Source organism: Excalfactoria chinensis, chromosome 23 (assembly GCF_039878825.1).
Source record: "Excalfactoria chinensis isolate bCotChi1 chromosome 23, bCotChi1.hap2, whole genome shotgun sequence".
Taxonomy (NCBI): domain Eukaryota; kingdom Metazoa; phylum Chordata; class Aves; order Galliformes; family Phasianidae; genus Excalfactoria; species Excalfactoria chinensis.
Window position 1 is genome coordinate 2,099,748 of NC_092847.1, and position 16,512 is coordinate 2,116,259.

General features: G+C 49.9%; 2 protein-coding genes across 8 annotated transcripts; one reads left to right on the top strand and one right to left on the bottom strand.

The window, feature by feature from the left end:
* Window positions 1-401: 401 nt before the first annotated feature.
* Window positions 402-4,939, bottom strand: YOD1 (YOD1 deubiquitinase). Its single transcript, XM_072355788.1, has 2 exons — window positions 4,585-4,939; window positions 402-4,388 (listed from the first exon to the last, which is right to left on the bottom strand). Exons 1-2 carry the CDS (start codon window positions 4,937-4,939, stop codon window positions 3,688-3,690), a joined length of 1,056 nt encoding a protein of 351 aa, XP_072211889.1. The 3' UTR covers window positions 402-3,687.
* PFKFB2 (6-phosphofructo-2-kinase/fructose-2,6-biphosphatase 2) lies at window positions 4,901-15,353 on the top strand. Of its 7 annotated transcripts, none has more exons than XM_072355787.1 (16): window positions 4,901-5,123; window positions 5,555-5,680; window positions 5,769-5,865; window positions 6,406-6,472; window positions 6,632-6,706; window positions 6,823-6,879; window positions 7,459-7,583; window positions 7,890-8,097; window positions 8,223-8,369; window positions 8,753-8,857; window positions 9,434-9,563; window positions 10,082-10,144; window positions 10,551-10,624; window positions 11,759-11,891; window positions 12,653-12,720; window positions 14,972-15,353. In XM_072355787.1, the coding sequence occupies exons 1-16, from the start codon at window positions 5,045-5,047 to the stop codon at window positions 14,993-14,995; spliced, it is 1,578 nt and encodes a 525-aa protein (XP_072211888.1). In that variant the 5' UTR covers window positions 4,901-5,044; the 3' UTR covers window positions 14,996-15,353. The 7 variants fall into 7 exon arrangements, with proteins under 7 accessions (XP_072211888.1, XP_072211881.1, XP_072211883.1 ...); XM_072355780.1 differs by having other exon boundaries at window positions 4,924-5,123; window positions 11,759-11,917; window positions 12,653-12,675; XM_072355782.1 differs by having other exon boundaries at window positions 4,924-5,123; window positions 12,653-12,675.
* Window positions 15,354-16,512: the final 1,159 nt, after the last annotated feature.

Below are 16,512 nucleotides of genomic sequence, written 5' to 3' on the forward strand. Positions count from 1 at the left end.
ATCCAAGGAGACTTTTGTTTTTCTCCCTTCCCTCAAAGTCATTTGAGGAATTAAGCACTTATTAAAGGCATGGAAATGTAACTGCTTGGAGAACTGAAGTTGCCACGCCATTATCCCAGCAATATAATATATGGCTGCGGAATACAGACTTGGGCTGATTTCCTCCTAATATTGCCCATGTAGGCAATTGCTTCCATGTCATGGACAGGATGTTAGTGAAACAGAGAGCTCCTAAAGTCTATTTAATGACATGAGACAGAGAGGAAAGCAGATGTAAATTACTCAGAGACTGTCTTAGAGATGTGAAGGCTGTAAGAGAAACCCATGCTGGGGGAATAACAGTGGATAGAGCAAAAACCTGACATCCAAGAGCTGAGGCAGAGACTCCACTAAACAAGGGTGCATGCATCAGTCACGTTTATTGGTGCATCGACAATTTCTGCAGTTCAAGTTACGTGTTGAAGGAGATATATTCTTCCAAATGGTCTGCACTGATGGTACATGAAGTGGAACGTTGTGCTACAGTGGTAACTAAGACTTGAGAATCACCTGCTAACACCATTTGCTCTGCTGCAATGGGAACGGGCGCTGCTGACGTAGCAAAGTCCTCGCTTGGTATCTGCTGAGTGTGTGAAGTCAGACCAACTTTTAAAGTGCTGTTAAATCAATGAGATGAGCATCTCTTCCCACAACGCAAAGCATTTGTGAAAGGCCACGTGATGAGGGTGTCAGGCTCTACTTATTTAAAGAAGGGGTTTAGTGCTGGTGAAGTGGCCAGGCTGGCGCTGGGAAAGCTCTTCACTTAATCCAATAGCACAGGAAGCCAACACAAACAAAGCAGCTTCTACCAAGCCCATCTCTCAAGTATGAATTTCAGTTTCCAGGGCCTGAGTAACTGCTGACCTCCGTGCTGAAGCGTTCAGTGTGGAAATTGGTGTTTAATTTCAATCTGAATGGGAATAAGTGGCATTGGTAAGGACACACACCCATAGCTTGCAGGCTTTGTGGATGGGTACAGGCTGCCTGTCACCACCTGAGCCCACAACACGTCTATTCTAAAGTATCTGTAACTAATAACAGTTCAGTGCAAACGTATGAGGGACGCTCAGAAGTTCACCCCGCTGCTGCCAGGATCCCATTTTTGTGGCACTTCCTCATTAAGGGCAGGTAAACGTTGCTAAAAAGACATTAAAAAACCCCCTCGTGTTCCATTCTTTTACAGCTCCCCATTTTAATGCAGTTCAGGAGCTCAGTCCACATCCCCAGTTATTTGCTCTTCGAAATGCTTTGTCAGCACATAATAACACCAGCTTTTACAAACACAGATTACAGCTGTCCCGTGGACATTTTGTAAACCAAAGGGATTTTATTTTCTAAGCAACTAAATAAAGCATCCAAGCGGTGACACTGAGGCACCTCCCTAACGCGGATCTCCTGCTCTGTTAATGGCTTTGCTATGCAGACATGATAAAGCCAAGCTAAACGCTCTGGATTCAATACGACTGATTTTTAAACCTTAAAATACTGCAAAGTGAGAAATAATAATCCCCCAAAGCATTTGGATGCTCATTCAGAAAAGATACAAAGCTAAAAAAAATGCCAAGCATTGCTCCCAAAAGTCAGACAATAAATACGTTATCTTCCTCTCCTACAGCACTTCTTGTTTCAAAGCCGCCCAAAGTACACCTCTCTGAGGTAGGTATTGTCCATGTAACAGATGGCAGATGGTGAGGAGCAGCTCCTTTGTCCCAGGTGCTTCACCTCTTCAGTGTGAAAGCTGAGAACATGATTTAAGGTCGATCGTCTCTTGGTCTGGTTCCTAGACAGTGTTTTGTCTCAAGTCGTTGTATCAGTGTAATCTTCAAGTTCCCTCTTCGGGTTATATAAGCAATCAGCTTCTCGAGGGGCTGTTGGTAATGATTTGTTTTGTTCTCGTGATGGATGAAAAGCAAAGTGTGGTTTAACACTAAGTGGTTTTCTATTGGAAACTCCCCAACGGCGTGAACGTGTGTTTTAATACTAAAATAAAAAGCAAACTGGTCTGTAGTGCTTTTGGCAACCTTATTCTTTATCCTTAATTATTCTTGCCTCAATTCAAAGCACTCGACGCAATTAATGCTGTTTTCTGTGAGATCCCCTCAGTGTTTCAAGGTCCAACTCAGCCGAGAGCTTCTGCACCAGGCCTCAATGAATGGAGGCCTTCAGAGCTAAGATGGATTCCATTTGGAAAGCGGGTTTTGTTTCTGCCTCAAACTGAAGATGCACGTTCCTGCTCCCCATTTGTAGAAGAGCAAGAGAGGTAAGTCGAAACAGTGTGATAGAAGGCTAAGAACACTGTAAAATCCCTTAAAACAAATGTGTATTACAGGCATTACAAAGGAAAGAAAATAAATCCCCTTTCAGTACTACGCACCTATACAGCACCTTTTAAAAGACCTCAAAGCACTTGCTGTTAAGCTCACAACCTTGCTGTGAGGTAAGGTTGATGAAGTCAATTCCACCTTCCCTGATTCTGAGCAGTATGAGAAGTAGGGCACTTCACCCAGCTTGTTTTGTGCTGACGGTTCGACCGCATCCTTCATTATCTTGAATTATAAGTCTTGCTCCTCAACAGTCATCGGTGACAAATCAAACACATTAAGGCAGAATGCAGATGAAGAAACCTCCAGCCTCCCTCCTGGATTACTACACCGTGCTTCTATAAGACTTCTTACCAGCAAACACAACTGAGAACTGTACCTTAAAGTGCTAATTTACAGTATTTGGAATCTGCTACAGCTTAGTAACACTGTGGCCATGAGATCAGCTACAGCCAAATGAAGACCATCCCGATGTATTAAAAGAGATGCAAATTAAGATACTTCCCTAACGAATGTATTTCCCTCCTGCCAGAATTGGAGATATTGCGAAGAAGAACCCAAGTATTCCAAGTAACATGCCTACGTTCCGATGCAGTGTAAACACCAAGGGGCTGGATAGTTATTTTCCAAGCAACTAAAAGCTACCTATGGAGGATTAATAAGTTTATTCAACACTTAACCACCTACTCGTTAATTTTAAGAAGGCTATCTTAAAGCTTAAAGGCCACTTCTCTCTCTAAAGCCGTGACTTCACACAAACAATACATTCTACTTCTGATAGTAACATAGTGTAGGGCAGCTTTAGGGGGGCTCTTTCCACTCAATACTGCACATCCCATGAGCAGTTCCCCCTGGAAGGGCTGCTTCTATGCGCAGGGTCTGTTTATGAGCATAAATAGTGCTGATACATACATTTCCTAAACCCTTAATTACCCTGACAACGTAAAACAGATTAATTCAGTGATTTAAAGGCTCGCTTTTTTGACACTAGTGTTGAACAAGCCTGGTTCTGTATGGCCACTCAGAGCACACGCTCAAAGAGAGAAGGTTCTTTCAGTCATCAGGTTTTAGCTGCCAGTGTACATCACCTGCCCAGTGACTCTAAATCAACATGCGAGAAGATAAACCTAGCTTTCAAACCAGCTGGATAAATCCCTAACCAACACCAAACCTTTGCGCCTCGGCCGTCGTTAAGCTAACACGCTTTTCAAGCTCTGTGAACGGAATTTTGTGATTAAATTACAGCTTATCTGGAGATCCAGAATTTTATTCCGGATGAGTTGAGGTAGTCGATGTAACCATCGATGTCACCATCCTCATGTAGGAGTCAAACCTCCCCAAAGTTGGTGTGTCCCGTCTCCTTGGCGTGTTCTCTGGCTTCTACTTGTCCTGTCAGTCCCTTCTGGCACACCATGCACCTCAGAGTGAAGCGATTCACGTCGGTGAACTGCCTCTTCCTTCTGGCTTCATCTGCTAACTCCAAAGCTTGTGCGAGGACAACATCATCAGTGGTAGAGAAAATGGTTTGGGGTGGAACGTCCGAGTCGGGGATCTTACGTTCGAGTGGATCGTAATGAATCCCATCGTAGATCAACAGGACCCGTTTGGTGTACCCGGCATCCTCCCCGAAACGATCGATTCTGACCGTCTGTGTGTCCACCACACAGATTTCACACTGATAAAACTTGGATAAAATCGAAACCTCGATGGCTCCCCCCCAGGTTTCCTCTCTCCGGATCCACTCGCAGTATTCCCTATTGCTTTTCCCCAGCACGGCCTCACAATACGCCTCGGGATCGCTGGCTACCATCTGTGCAATGAGGTTACGCATCTCCGGGGCGCAGCCGGGGTCGTACACACCTCCCTCCACCACGTAATACACGCTGCTGAACAGACACGAGTTATCAGCCGGTACCACCCTCCTGGCCAACACGGGAACCGCTTCCCTCACCGCCATCGTCCTTTTGGTCACCGCTGGAGAACCGGAGCTGGGTTTGGATGGATCCTCCTCCACGATGAGCGTGTCTCCTGTCAGAGAGAAGGGAGAGCAATGAGGCAGATCGGCCCCGACCCATCCCCAAAGCGACCCATCCCAAAGAGCCGCATCCCTGCCCTTCTCCAGCACCTCCAATACAGTGCCCGTCCCCTCCAGCGCCCACAGCAGCGCTTAATCAGGCTCATGCCAACCCGCAGCCATTAAGCGCCGCCTCCCACCAGGCCTCACCCGAGTGGATGCCCAGCTCCCCCAGCCGCCTCTCGCCGTCGCTGAGGTCGAGGCTCCGCGGAGGGAAACCGAGGAGCAGCCGCTGTGCCGGGGCGGGGACGCCGGTGAGGGCGGCTAAAGCGGCCTGCATGTCTCGGAGACGGGAGTGCGCGGTGAGGCCGGGCAGCGGTTGGGTGCCGCTCCGGGCCTTGCAGCGCAGCCGTAACATCCTCGGCCCGGCCGCCCTCCTTCCTCCCCTTCCTCCTCTTCCTCCTCTTCCTCTTCTCCTCCTCCCCGCCCGGCCCAGCGCCCGCTGGTTCTCGCGAGATCTCTTTCCGCGTTGTCTCATTGGGCGCCGAGCCGGTGTCGATCTCATTTACATGCGTGGCGCGCCGCGGGTTGTGGCGTAGCGCGGTTCTCCCGCCCGCTTGTCGGGGTGCGATTTACATCTCATTTGCATGCAGCGCGGCGGCGCGGAGCCATGGCGGCGGCGTACCGGCACGGCGGCAGCGCGCCGCGGGGCAGAACCGGGGCCCAGCGCGGCGGGGAGAAGAAGTGCTGTGAGTACCGGGATGGGGGGGAAAACCGTGCATGGAGAGCTTGTCGGTTGCCGGGTCGCTTAACAGAACGCGCGGTTCCACGCCGTGCTACGGGCGCTATCCCGGTGCTCTTCGTGCTGCTGACAGCGGCAGCCCATCCTCGCTGCAGCCCTGCTGCCTCCTGACCTCCTGTTTTGCGTGACCATCTGTTTGAACCCGTGTTTTCTTCCATCCTCGAGCCATTTTTCTTCTGCCCTTGGCAGCCGGCACCTGCTGGGTAAATATTTGTCCCGCCGAGAGCTGCATTAGCTCCATTAATTGCAGCAGGTGCGCCGCTGCTAATCACTTTCATTAGCTAACACCGCTTGCAGCACTCATTAGGGGCCAGGTGGCAGCTGCAGGACGGCCGTCTCTGTCTGTGCACTGGGCTCCAAGCTAACCTTTCCCTGCAGCGTGGGCATCCTACATGACCAACTCACCCACCCTCATCGTGATGATTGGGCTGCCCGCCCGTGGCAAGACCTACGTCTCCAAGAAGCTGACTCGCTACCTCAACTGGATCGGGGTGCCCACCCGAGGTGTGTGTGCCCACACAGCCCATTCCTATGGGTGGGAGAGGGTGTCGGTGGGTTCCCATCTCAGCTCTGTGTCGTTTTGTGTCCCAAGTGTTCAATTTAGGGGTGTATCGCCGGGAAGCTGTCAAGTCCTACAAATCCTATGACTTCTTCAGGCACGATAACAAAGAAGCGATGGAGATCCGCAAGTGAGTTGGCATTGCAGGGCTGCACAGATGGCCTGAGGTCTGCTTAGGCTCGGGGGTTGGCAGCCCGTGTGTTTCTGTAGCACCAAATAACGCTGAATGCCATGGAAGGAGGTAGTGCAGTGCAGGGATCCCTTGGCAGGATCTCTGGATGCGTGGGAATGTTGTTGGCATCAGGAGAACTAGATGGAAAGGAAGCGGGGGCTCGGAGCACCCAAAAGAGCAGGGAAGGTGTGGATTTTTGCCTTAAGAGGCTGTGCTGTGAGATGTCTTTTTGTGGGCAGTGGGACTGAGGGTCTGCGTGGAGCCTCAGGTGGTGGAGGCAGCAACTGGGGTGTCCCTAAGGCAGGGATAGGAACATGGGAAATGGGCTTTTAAACAGAGTTCAGCTCTGTAGAGCTCCCAGGAGCTGGAAAGAAGCAGGGCTGGGTGCCCCATATGTGGAGGGAGCAGACAGCTGGATTTTCCCTATCTCAGAGACTCAGGGGACCTCCAGTCCGTAATGCCCTTCACCTGCTCTGACACTGCATTTCTCTCCTGCAGGCGATGTGCCTTGGTGGCCCTACAGGATGTGAAGGCGTACCTCCTGGAGGAGTGTGGCCAGATAGCTGTAAGGCCCTTCCCAGCCAAACACACCGTGGGGTGTTTTATATCTGGGTTGTTCAAAGCTGCCCAGAGCATTCAGGAACCCGACTGTAATCCCAAATCATTTGGGGTTGCTTTAGAAGCAGTAGATCAACTTTCTCGTGGCCTCTTCTTTTTCTGGTAGGTGTTTGATGCAACCAACACAACTCGAGAAAGACGGGACCTGATCTTGAATTTTGCTAAGGAAAATGCTTTCAAGGTAATGCTGCTGCGTTTCATTTGGGACTGGGATCGCAGTGCTGGAGCCCTTCTTGTCTTCTGAGTAAAAGCAGAGCTCTTGGTCCACTAAAACATGTTTCCCTGCTTCCTACACAGGTGTTCTTTGTGGAATCCGTGTGCGACGATCCAGAGGTCATTGCTGCCAACATCCTGGTGCGTTGCCAAGCTCTGTGTCACGGAGCTGTGTGCTATGCAAGGTCACCAGCTCTGCTCGCAGCGTTGCTGGTGGATTATTGGCATTAGGGATGTGCTCAGTGCCAGGGGGATCAGGATCCTGCTCAGACTGCAGCTGGATGGTTGCAGGCATTCCCTCTGCTGCAAGTGCCAGCTGGGGGCTGAGGCTCTGTGTGTGTCACCTGGCTGCTTCTGCAAGGAGGGCTGAGGGCTGAATGGTGCTTCCTCACAGTGCTCTTACATCTCAGCTTGTAAAGACTATTGAAGATTTATGGGTTATCAAAGCTGAAGGTGCAGTTGTTGAAGTTGGATGTGAGTTGAAGCTGAGCAGTGTTTGACCTTGAACGTGGGATGAGAGGCAGCTGTGTCTGTGCTGGGGCCAAGCACTGCAGTGTGTCTCCCCAATGCCTTTTGTTGCCTTGCCAGAGGCAGGTTTTTCCACCGGACAGCACTAAACAATGCTGACTTGTTTCAGAAGGGAAAGATGATGTTCAGTGCTGCTTTTGCTCTGTGTTGTGTTTGCTCAGCTCTCCCCACATGTCTCATTCTGCTCGGCAGGAGGTGAAAGTCTCCAGCCCCGATTACCCCGAAAGAAACAGAGAGAATGTGATGGATGATTTCCTGAAGAGGATCGAGTGCTACAAGGTCACGTACCAACCCCTCGATCCCGATGAGTACGACAAGTAAGCAGCGAGCCCAGGCTGTGCTCTGTCCCTGAGCTGCTTTGCTTTGCTGCTTTGTGTTCTGTGCTTGAAGACGTGCAGTGCTTGTGCTGGAGCACTCCCAAAGCTGAGGTTTGCTCGTGCAAAGGCAATGCCCTTGGGTTGCAGTGGATTTGAATGCAATGCTCCCTGTGCAAGCACGGTGTGCCCCGTGTCCCTGCAGTAGAGCTGATGCCTTTAACTCAGGGCAGAGAGCTGGGGGACGCCTGCACGTGTGTCAGTTGCCAAACCCGGCGTGTGGGTGTTCTTATTTTATGTCGACTCCAGAGATCTTTCCTTCATTAAAGTGATCAATGTGGGACAGCGGTTCCTAGTGAACAGAGTCCAAGATTACATCCAGAGCAAAATCGTCTATTACCTAATGAACATCCACGTGCAGCCACGCACCATCTACCTCTGCCGGCACGGTGAGAGCGAATATAACCTCCTTGGCAAGATTGGAGGGGACTCTGGGCTGTCACCACGCGGCAAGCAGGTTTGGTTCTGCAGCGCTCAGATGGCTGCATTGCAAAGTGACACAGCCCACATTGCACCCACGGCAAGGGCGTGTGGGAGGGCAGCTTCCCAGTGCAGCTCCTGAGCTCCTCTGCTCTCTCCTAGTTTGCACAGGCGCTGAAGAAGTTCATTGAGGAGCAGGAGATTGTGGAGCTGAAGGTGTGGACCAGCCAGCTGAAACGTACCATCCAGACTGCTGAGTCGCTGGGGGTCACCTATGAGCAGTGGAAGATCCTCAATGAGATCGATGCTGTGAGTGGGGCACGGTGGAGCCTTCTGCTTTTCTAGGTGGAAAATAAATTGGGCATCAAAGTGTTTCCTGATCATCCCTCAAGTCTTCCAGCCATGGCTGTGCATAGAACTCTCCACCCCTATCAGGAGGTTTGGGGTCACTTGATAGGGCTGGAAGTAGCTGGAACTGTTAGCTTGCACAGCAGACCTTGCACTCCAGCTGGTGTTGGGAGAGTGACACTGAGCATCCCATGCACTCGTGGGGTGTATGCAGTGCTTTGCTGGCACTCTCACTCTGTTCTCCTGGGCAAAAGAAGGTGCTGGTGCTGTGCTCGTGCCTGTGTTCTGAATTGCTGTGCGTCTGCTGAAGTGATGCTGCATGGAGTTGTGCTTCCTTCCTGCAGGGGGTGTGTGAAGAAATGACGTATGCAGAGATCGAAGCCAAATACCCCGAGGAGTTTGCCTTGAGGGATCAGGAGAAATACCTCTATCGCTATCCTGGAGGAGAGGTGAGAACACTCAGGGTGCTGCAGTATGCATTGGGCAGTGTGTGATGGGTAGAATGGAGGAGCTTTGCTTGGTTTCAGCTCTCTATCCCCAGTATTTCCATGAGGAATAGGAAGCCTTTGCAAAGCCAGCTCTGTTTTAGAGGAAAGGAGCAGTGCTTGCTGTTCCAGCAGTGCACGAAGCAGGTTCGTTGTGCTGCTCTCAGTTGGTTGAAGCTGAGTTGTCCCTATGGAAAATCACCCCAGGAAGAGAAGTGGCCGTGGGTGGGGATGGAGTCACTTCTGGTTTTACTTCACGGCCGTATTTAAATGTACAATTGAGTGGTTTATTTTCTTTTCCAATTGCACTCGCTAAGAGTTATCACTAATCTCAACTTCCTGTTAGCTGAGGGTTGCTGCCATCCAATTCCACCCTGAGCTGTTTCCTTATTTTTCCCCCCCTTCTATTTACTCCATCGCTTCTGCAGTCTGATGCTTTAACCGATACCTTCCTGAAGGCCAAGCTGCCTTAATTGCTACTTCTGCTCCCAGTCTGTTTACAAAACCCCTTGCAAAAAAGACTCCTGGTTTGTTTTGCAGTCCTACCAGGACTTGGTTCAGCGCCTGGAGCCTGTAATTATGGAGCTGGAGCGGCAGGGCAACGTCCTCGTCATCTCCCACCAGGCAGTGATGAGGTGCCTCCTGGCTTACTTCCTGGATAAGAGTGCAGGTACAGAAATAAGCACATGCTGGTGGGGGCTGGTTTCTATTTTTGCTCTTTTTTTCAGGGTTTTTTGGGGTGGCTGTTTGCTAATTGCTGTCTTGATTTCTTTCTTTTCTTGACCATGGAGGAACTGCTTTAGAATAGAAAACAAAACCAAACCGCTTCTGAAATGGTTTAACCATTGCATTTCAGCTGAGCTTTGCAGGATGATGGCACAGCTCTGTCTGCTCAGTGCCTGCCCTGCTGGCTTTTCTGCTCAGCTCTTGTTTCCTTAAGTGCTTCAACCAGGAGCATCTCTATGGGATTGAGTTTTTGATGTAAGGAAATTGCTCTGGTAGAGCAGTGAGGGCAGCGGTCTGTGGCACAGTGATGCTCTGCAGGATGCATGTAACACACTACATGTGTGATGCTCCATGATGGGGATTGGCTCCTCCTCCTGTGCTGTGGGGTTGGGTTCCCCCACAGCGGTGCTGGGAGGGCTATGGTGGAACCTGAAGGTAAAGCTGATGCTGCTTCTCCTGCAGATGAGCTGCCCTACCTGCGTTGCCCCCTGCATGCCATCCTCAAGCTCACCCCGGTCGCTTACGGTACGTTGCCTCCTCATCCCCTGCTTTGGGTGGGTACAGCTGTGTGTGGGGCAGCAGTTGTTGCTGTCAGTGCTTTTGGTGATGGTGGTGGGAGCAACGGGATGGTGTGTATTGGAGATGTAGATTGGATATAAATACTTAACAATAACTGGGGTGGATATCCCCGTCCCTAGAGACACTCAGTGTCAGGGGATGGAGCTCTGAGCTCTCACAGTGAAAGTCAAAACCAGAAAGTAATCAGAGTGTGAATTCTCTCTTAATGCAGAATCTTCATCAGGTTTTAGTTTAGGAACAAAAAACAACCACCTGCTCGCTTGGCATGCAGTTTTAACATGGTTTTTATTCTAAATGGATTACAAAATGAATCACAGCTCCTCCTATAAACTCCCCATTCTGTTTGGTCAAGGTTGTAAAGTGGAGACCATCACCCTGAACGTGGAAGCAGTGAACACCCACCGGGACAAACCTTCCCTCAACTCAGTAAGTTGAGCCGCCTTGTTCGGCCTCTTGATTCATGTGGTCGCTCAACATTTGCCTTCCTTGGACATAAATGAACTGCAGCTCTCCCAGCTAGAAGTGGTCAGTTGCTTTCAGTGCCTGCAAGGCTGCTTCAGAAGGAGAACTCATTGCATGTGGTGCTTCCCAAGACAGCGGGAGGTATTTTGAAGCAGTATTTTCTGGGGGAGAAGTGGGCAAACTGGAGCCATTTGGGTTATGATGTGCATCTTTAAATCCTAGGTCTTGTTGTTGATGCTTTTTTGGCGTGTCTGCTTGGAATTATTGCTATCGACACAAAGCATTTAGGGAATTCTTGCTGCCTTCCTGAGCCCTCAGCCCATTCCAGAGCTGTAGGTGATGTAAGGCTGCACCTTGAGGTGCTTTATGGGGTCAACAGCCTCCAGGACAGGCTGTTGTGCTGGTAGTGGGAAGCACGTGGCTCATCCCTTCTATTGAGGTGAGGATGTTTGGAGCTTGCTGGGTGACAGGGATCTCTGCCTTTGCCTGTGGATCTTTGTGGATCTCACCTGTGTTTTGCAAGCATTCTGTGGAGGTTTCTACTGTTTTTGTGCTCACTTGTGCAGGCCTGCTTTGGTTTTGTGGAGTGCCTGCAGGTGTTGGGGAATGCCACTGAGCAATTGCTTCAGTGAAGCTCCCCAGTTAAAGCACCACAAAACTTAGCACTGTGTTAGACTGCAGGAACTGAACTGAGCGCACCTTCAGCTCTGGTAGTGCATGGAGGCTTTCAGCCACGCCGTGGTGCTGTAGGAGGTTCTAGGAAGTGCTCCAAAGGAGAAGGGTTGTTTGTCATTGTCTCAGTCTTCTTGCTTTGCTGCCTGATTCCTGTACTGAATTCATTGGTGCTGCTTGGAGGGGTCTGTGCTGTGTCCTGCCCTGTGCTTCCTTTGGAACAAACTCCTTTGAGAGCAAAAAAAAAAACACACCCCAACACAAACTAACCCCAGAGCCAGAAGGAAATGAATCTGCAAGCAAAACAAGTGTAGGGCATCCACCACCGCGGGTCCACTCGTGAACGGAGACTCTCGGGGATGCATCACAGTTGTAACATCTGCTTCCCCTTTTCCCTTCCTTGTGATGTCCTCCACCTGCAACCAGAGCCGCCTTCCCACAAGCCAGAGCCCAGGCAGGATGAGGAGGAGCAGCTTGACACCGCTGGCCAGCACGGCCACAGAGCAGCGCCCGCGGCATCACAGCGTTGGGAGCGGCCCCACTGACCTGCAGGTTCGAGGTGCAGCTGCTCAGCCCACTGTCCAGGTGGTGCCTTGCTCTGCTTCCCCTCCCCTGCCACCCATATCACCCAACCATGGCTGTAGTCCCGGCATAAACACCCTAAAATACCTGAATGCCACAAGGAAATGCATGAAAATCTCTCTATTAAGCATGAAAATCTTTCTATTAAGCTAGAATTATTGTGCAAGTGGTTAATAAAACCCTGCCCTCATGCAGGTGAGTTGCCATCAGCAGGGTGGTTCATTCTGGGTCATGCTTTCCAACAGGAGCTTGATTGGAAAGAGCTACAAATATCATCTCTGTCCAGATTTGATGGTGCAGCCAGTTGGGGTCGTTGTACATTTTGTTCCCCTCAGTGCAGTGTGAGACTTCTCAGTAGAGCTGTGGCTCTTCTATAGGGGACTTCATTTTCAGATAACAACAATAAGCAGCTTTAATCTCAGACATTTTCCAGCTCGGTGTTTTCCAAGCTGTTTGCAGTTGCACTGCTGGTAGCTGTGATGCTGTAGCATTAAAAACTAGAGGCTCAGGAGCCACTGCTTTCAGTGTGAGTGGGGATGGTGAGTGCTGTACTGGAGCTCTGCCCTGGATGGAGCCACTGCTGCAGCTCAGGTGCAAGCCTGCAATGATCTCCCTACCCTGAACACTGTGGGTTGCTTCCCTTCTTTCCTCATTTCCTTCGCTGCTGTTACTATTGCTTGTAACCTGCTTTTAAAATGCACTTTGAACTCTCCTATGCTGTTTCTTTTTCCTTTGCAGCCTCAAGTGGGAAATGCTTGCCTGTGAGTACCGCTGAGAGCAGCTTGTGTGCGTTCTGTTGTGCTTTAGTAAGTAGGACTTCTCTTGGCTGAAGTTGCATTGGAAACCAATTTGGGAAAAGGCAAATGCACTGAGCAGAAGGAGGTCTTGCTGTGCAATAATTAGTCACTAAGGGCACCTTGATGGGTGCAGGTTGCTACCAGGGCTGAGGTTCCATCCACAACCCCTCCGTGCTGTCACCCTTAGGGTGGTGCTGTCCATCACAGGGCATTACAGGAGGTGATACCAATGGTGTTCTCCTGTGGCTCAGGGTGAGCTGCATGGATGGAACAACAGGGAGGGGGTGGGGGGTTCTGAGCTGCACTGTGGGGAGGATGTTTGGGAAGCAGTGAGCCTTGCTGTGCTGGTAGGATTGCCACTGTCTCCTCCATTATGTCCCCCTTGGGATGAGCAGCGCAGGGCTAGCTTTCACCTAACACAAAGGGAGAGTGTTTTCTTGTCTGTTGTCCCTCTCTGTGGAGCCAGCAGCCAGTGTCACCCAGGAGACCTTGGGCTGTCTCTGCAGCAGCAGCTGTGGTGGACTCTGGTGGGACTCCTTGCTTGGCGTAGCAGATGCTTCACCTCATCCAGCTCATGCAGTGTGGTTGGTTTTGTCTTGTACAAGCTGGCTGCAATTCATGTTTGGGACCTGACTGTATTGGATAGCTCTTGGTGTGCTTCCCTGCAGAGTGTAACGTTGGTCCCCATGCACTGGGGATGACCACAAGATCCAACCTGCTTTTACCCATCTTTGAGAGCATTCTAGAAAGCTTTGGCTGTTGCACCTGCACTGCAGGATGCTGGACCCTGAAACATGAGAGTGACCTGCAGGCTGCTGGTGCTTTGGCTTCAAGTGCAGAGAGCTGGATTTAGTGGAAAGCAAATGGAATGGTTGCTGGTTCCATTTCCTGATGGATGGAGGGAAGGTGAAGGTTTGGTTGGGGAGGTTGTGCCTTACCTCCATGTGAGGGAGGGCATTGCTTCTGCTGTTGTGGGGGTGAGATGAGTTCCCTCCTGATCTCATTACTCTCCTACTGGCACATGCAGCTTTTGACTTGGCCAGAAGTGAGATTTTGCACTCTGTCCTTGAAGTGAAGCTCTTCCAGTTGATACGAGACTCAATGAAGATGAGAAAAGCAGGAAGAAACTGGGCTGGGAGAGCTTGCAGTGCATCATTTCACGACATCCAAAGCCTCAGCCCTTCAGCTTTGCCTTTGTTCTCCGAACTGCAAGGGGTTGTGTATAAAAAAATGAATGCATGTGCCAGCTATGAAGAATTACCCTTCTAACATTATCCTTTATTTGCTTTCTCTTTTGTTTAAAATAATAATAATAATTCCTCAGAGGCATCCAGGAAGGGAATTTGGTCCAACTTTCTTCATTCCTCTACAAACCCTCCCGTAATAGTTGTGTTTTTGCTTGAGAAAACAGCATGTGGGCAGCTATTGTGAGTTAACTCTGATGGTTACTTATTAAGTGTCACTGCTGGGAAGGGCTGTTCAGTTATTCTATTTTTCTTATCACAAATGGAAAGAATGCAGGGTCTGAGTTTCGTGAATTGAATGTTGGACTGAAATGTTGATGCCTGCTGCTAATTGTCAGCAAATTGGCTTGAGAGCTGTGCCTGCTGCTTTAGTGCAGAACATTGATGGCTGGGTGAGAAGGTAACTAATGGTGCATACCGATTGCACACCCCTCTTTGCAGCATATAAAGCACTGCTGTGCAATGCAGCTCAGGTCTCCGGGACCACTGGCTGTGCTCTGGGATATGGAGTGAGCAGGCAGCTGCTGCAGGATGTTGTGGCTGCCAGGTTTTAGTGCTTGTAAATGCACTAAATTCACTTGCACTGATGTATGTTCCTGTCTTCTGTGGCCCTCGGCGAGGCACTGGAAGGCATTTTCTCAGAGCTGGAAGTATTTATTGTGGTTGATATGTGAATTTATTACTGTAATTTTTCTAATGTTTCTCTGGAAGTGTTATTTCCTGTGGAGAGGAATAGAATGGAGTGACCCTGAGTAGCAATCAGCTTCATTCCTACAAGGTTGCATGCCCAGGCTCGGGGCAGCTGGGAGAGCTCTGCAGGAAGCTGAATGGTGAGGCAGGAAGAAATGATCTGCTCAGGAACAAGTTCATAAGCAGATCCTTGAGTAGATGCAGCCAGGTAGATCCGCTGTGTGGAGCTGGTTGGTTTCCATGCTGCAAAGCATCTGTCTGTGGTGCCATTTGGTTTAGCACTGATTGGTTGAGCCATGTTCTAACCTGTGCCTTTCTCTCCGCAGAGGTTGGCTGGCCTAGAGGTGTAGGGCTGCATTGGACAGCAGGAGCCTGATGATGCCACCAGGGAGCACAGTGAGCGATGCCTTCCTGCAGCCATCCTGTCCTTGTGAGCACTCAGTGTCTGCCATGGCACTGCAGAGAACTTCCTGCGAAGATTTATCAGCTGCTTTTAACTTGTGTGTGTGTGTGTGTGAGCAGCAGGACATGTGAGCAAGCTGTCCCCATGCTTTGTGTGTGCTGCTCAATGCCACCTCTGTGCCTCTCCTCCTGTGCTTGCTGAAGCAACGTTTCTTTGGAAGATGTTCTCATCAGACCCAGGTTTTATTCAGTATTTGCCATCTCTGAGCTCATAGTTACTCAGTGCAATATAACAAGCAGAAGCACTCCAGGTATCGCTTGTCTTCTATGGCTGTTGCTTTGAATCCCCAGACCTGTGCCTCTTGCTTTGCTTTGGGAAGGGTTTTGCATGTGCACTTACAGGGTTGTCCAGTCCTACAAGATGACCCACACAGACAATGACATGGATGTGACCATTGCAATCTGGGAGCAGCCAAGCTGCATTTGGGCTCAAACCCTGCTTTGTCCTTCCACAGATGCACGCCTCACTCTGTCCTCCTTTCTCTTGGGCTTTGTGGATGCTTTTCTCTTGCAGCAGAAATTCCTCACTCTGCATTGCATGGCACAGTTTTCTTCCTGCATTCCACTCTTGCTGTCCTGTTCCCTTTACCTTAGCCAAAGCCACTCACAATAAGCTCAGATGTTTTGCACTCACACACAAGTGATGCATCAGAGAATCATGGATTCAGTGGCCAAAACTGAGTCAAGCTAATTCTGCAGAACATTTCCTATTCCTACATCTATGTTGAGGTATTTTTTTGTTGTCAGAGGGTAGTGAGGGACCTGGGCTGTGGGTGAGGAGCAGCAATGGGGCCATTATGTGTGTGTGATATTTTTTTTTGCTCTATATCTTTTACCAGTTTTTAGACCCACAGCACGTTTCTGTACTCACTGATGAGTAAGCTGTGAATGTTGCTGATATAATGCTGCCTTTTGTGGAGCTGAAGGTGTTTTAGTACTTAGGGCACAGGTGGTTCACTTCAGTGCTGACTGCCTGTTATTGGGGTGCCCTGCCAAGAGGTGGGGTGATGACACCCCAAATGTTCACTTTTCTCTTATGAGTTATTTGCCAAACTCTGTTATTTCTCACTCCTCATGTCCCCCTTGAAATTAGAGCAAAACTATCAGGTTTGTAGCCCTGAGATAAGGTGAAGAAATGGGCATTTGGGGTTGAGCAGGAGGCTGTTACAGACCTACTCCGTCCAATGACTCCGGGATCTGTGACTCTGGGACCCAGGCTGTGTGTGTTAAGTGTGTAAATCAGTGCCCACCCATAGAGCTCTACACTCTGCCTGTGCTCAGCGGGCTGAGGCTTAACCTGTGTTGTAAACACTCCCAGAGCTTTAATTCTCTCAAGCTGAGTTGAAAGCCACAGCAGATACATCCCAAACCCTTCAGGATGTGCCGTCTGCAGAAGCTTCGTGTT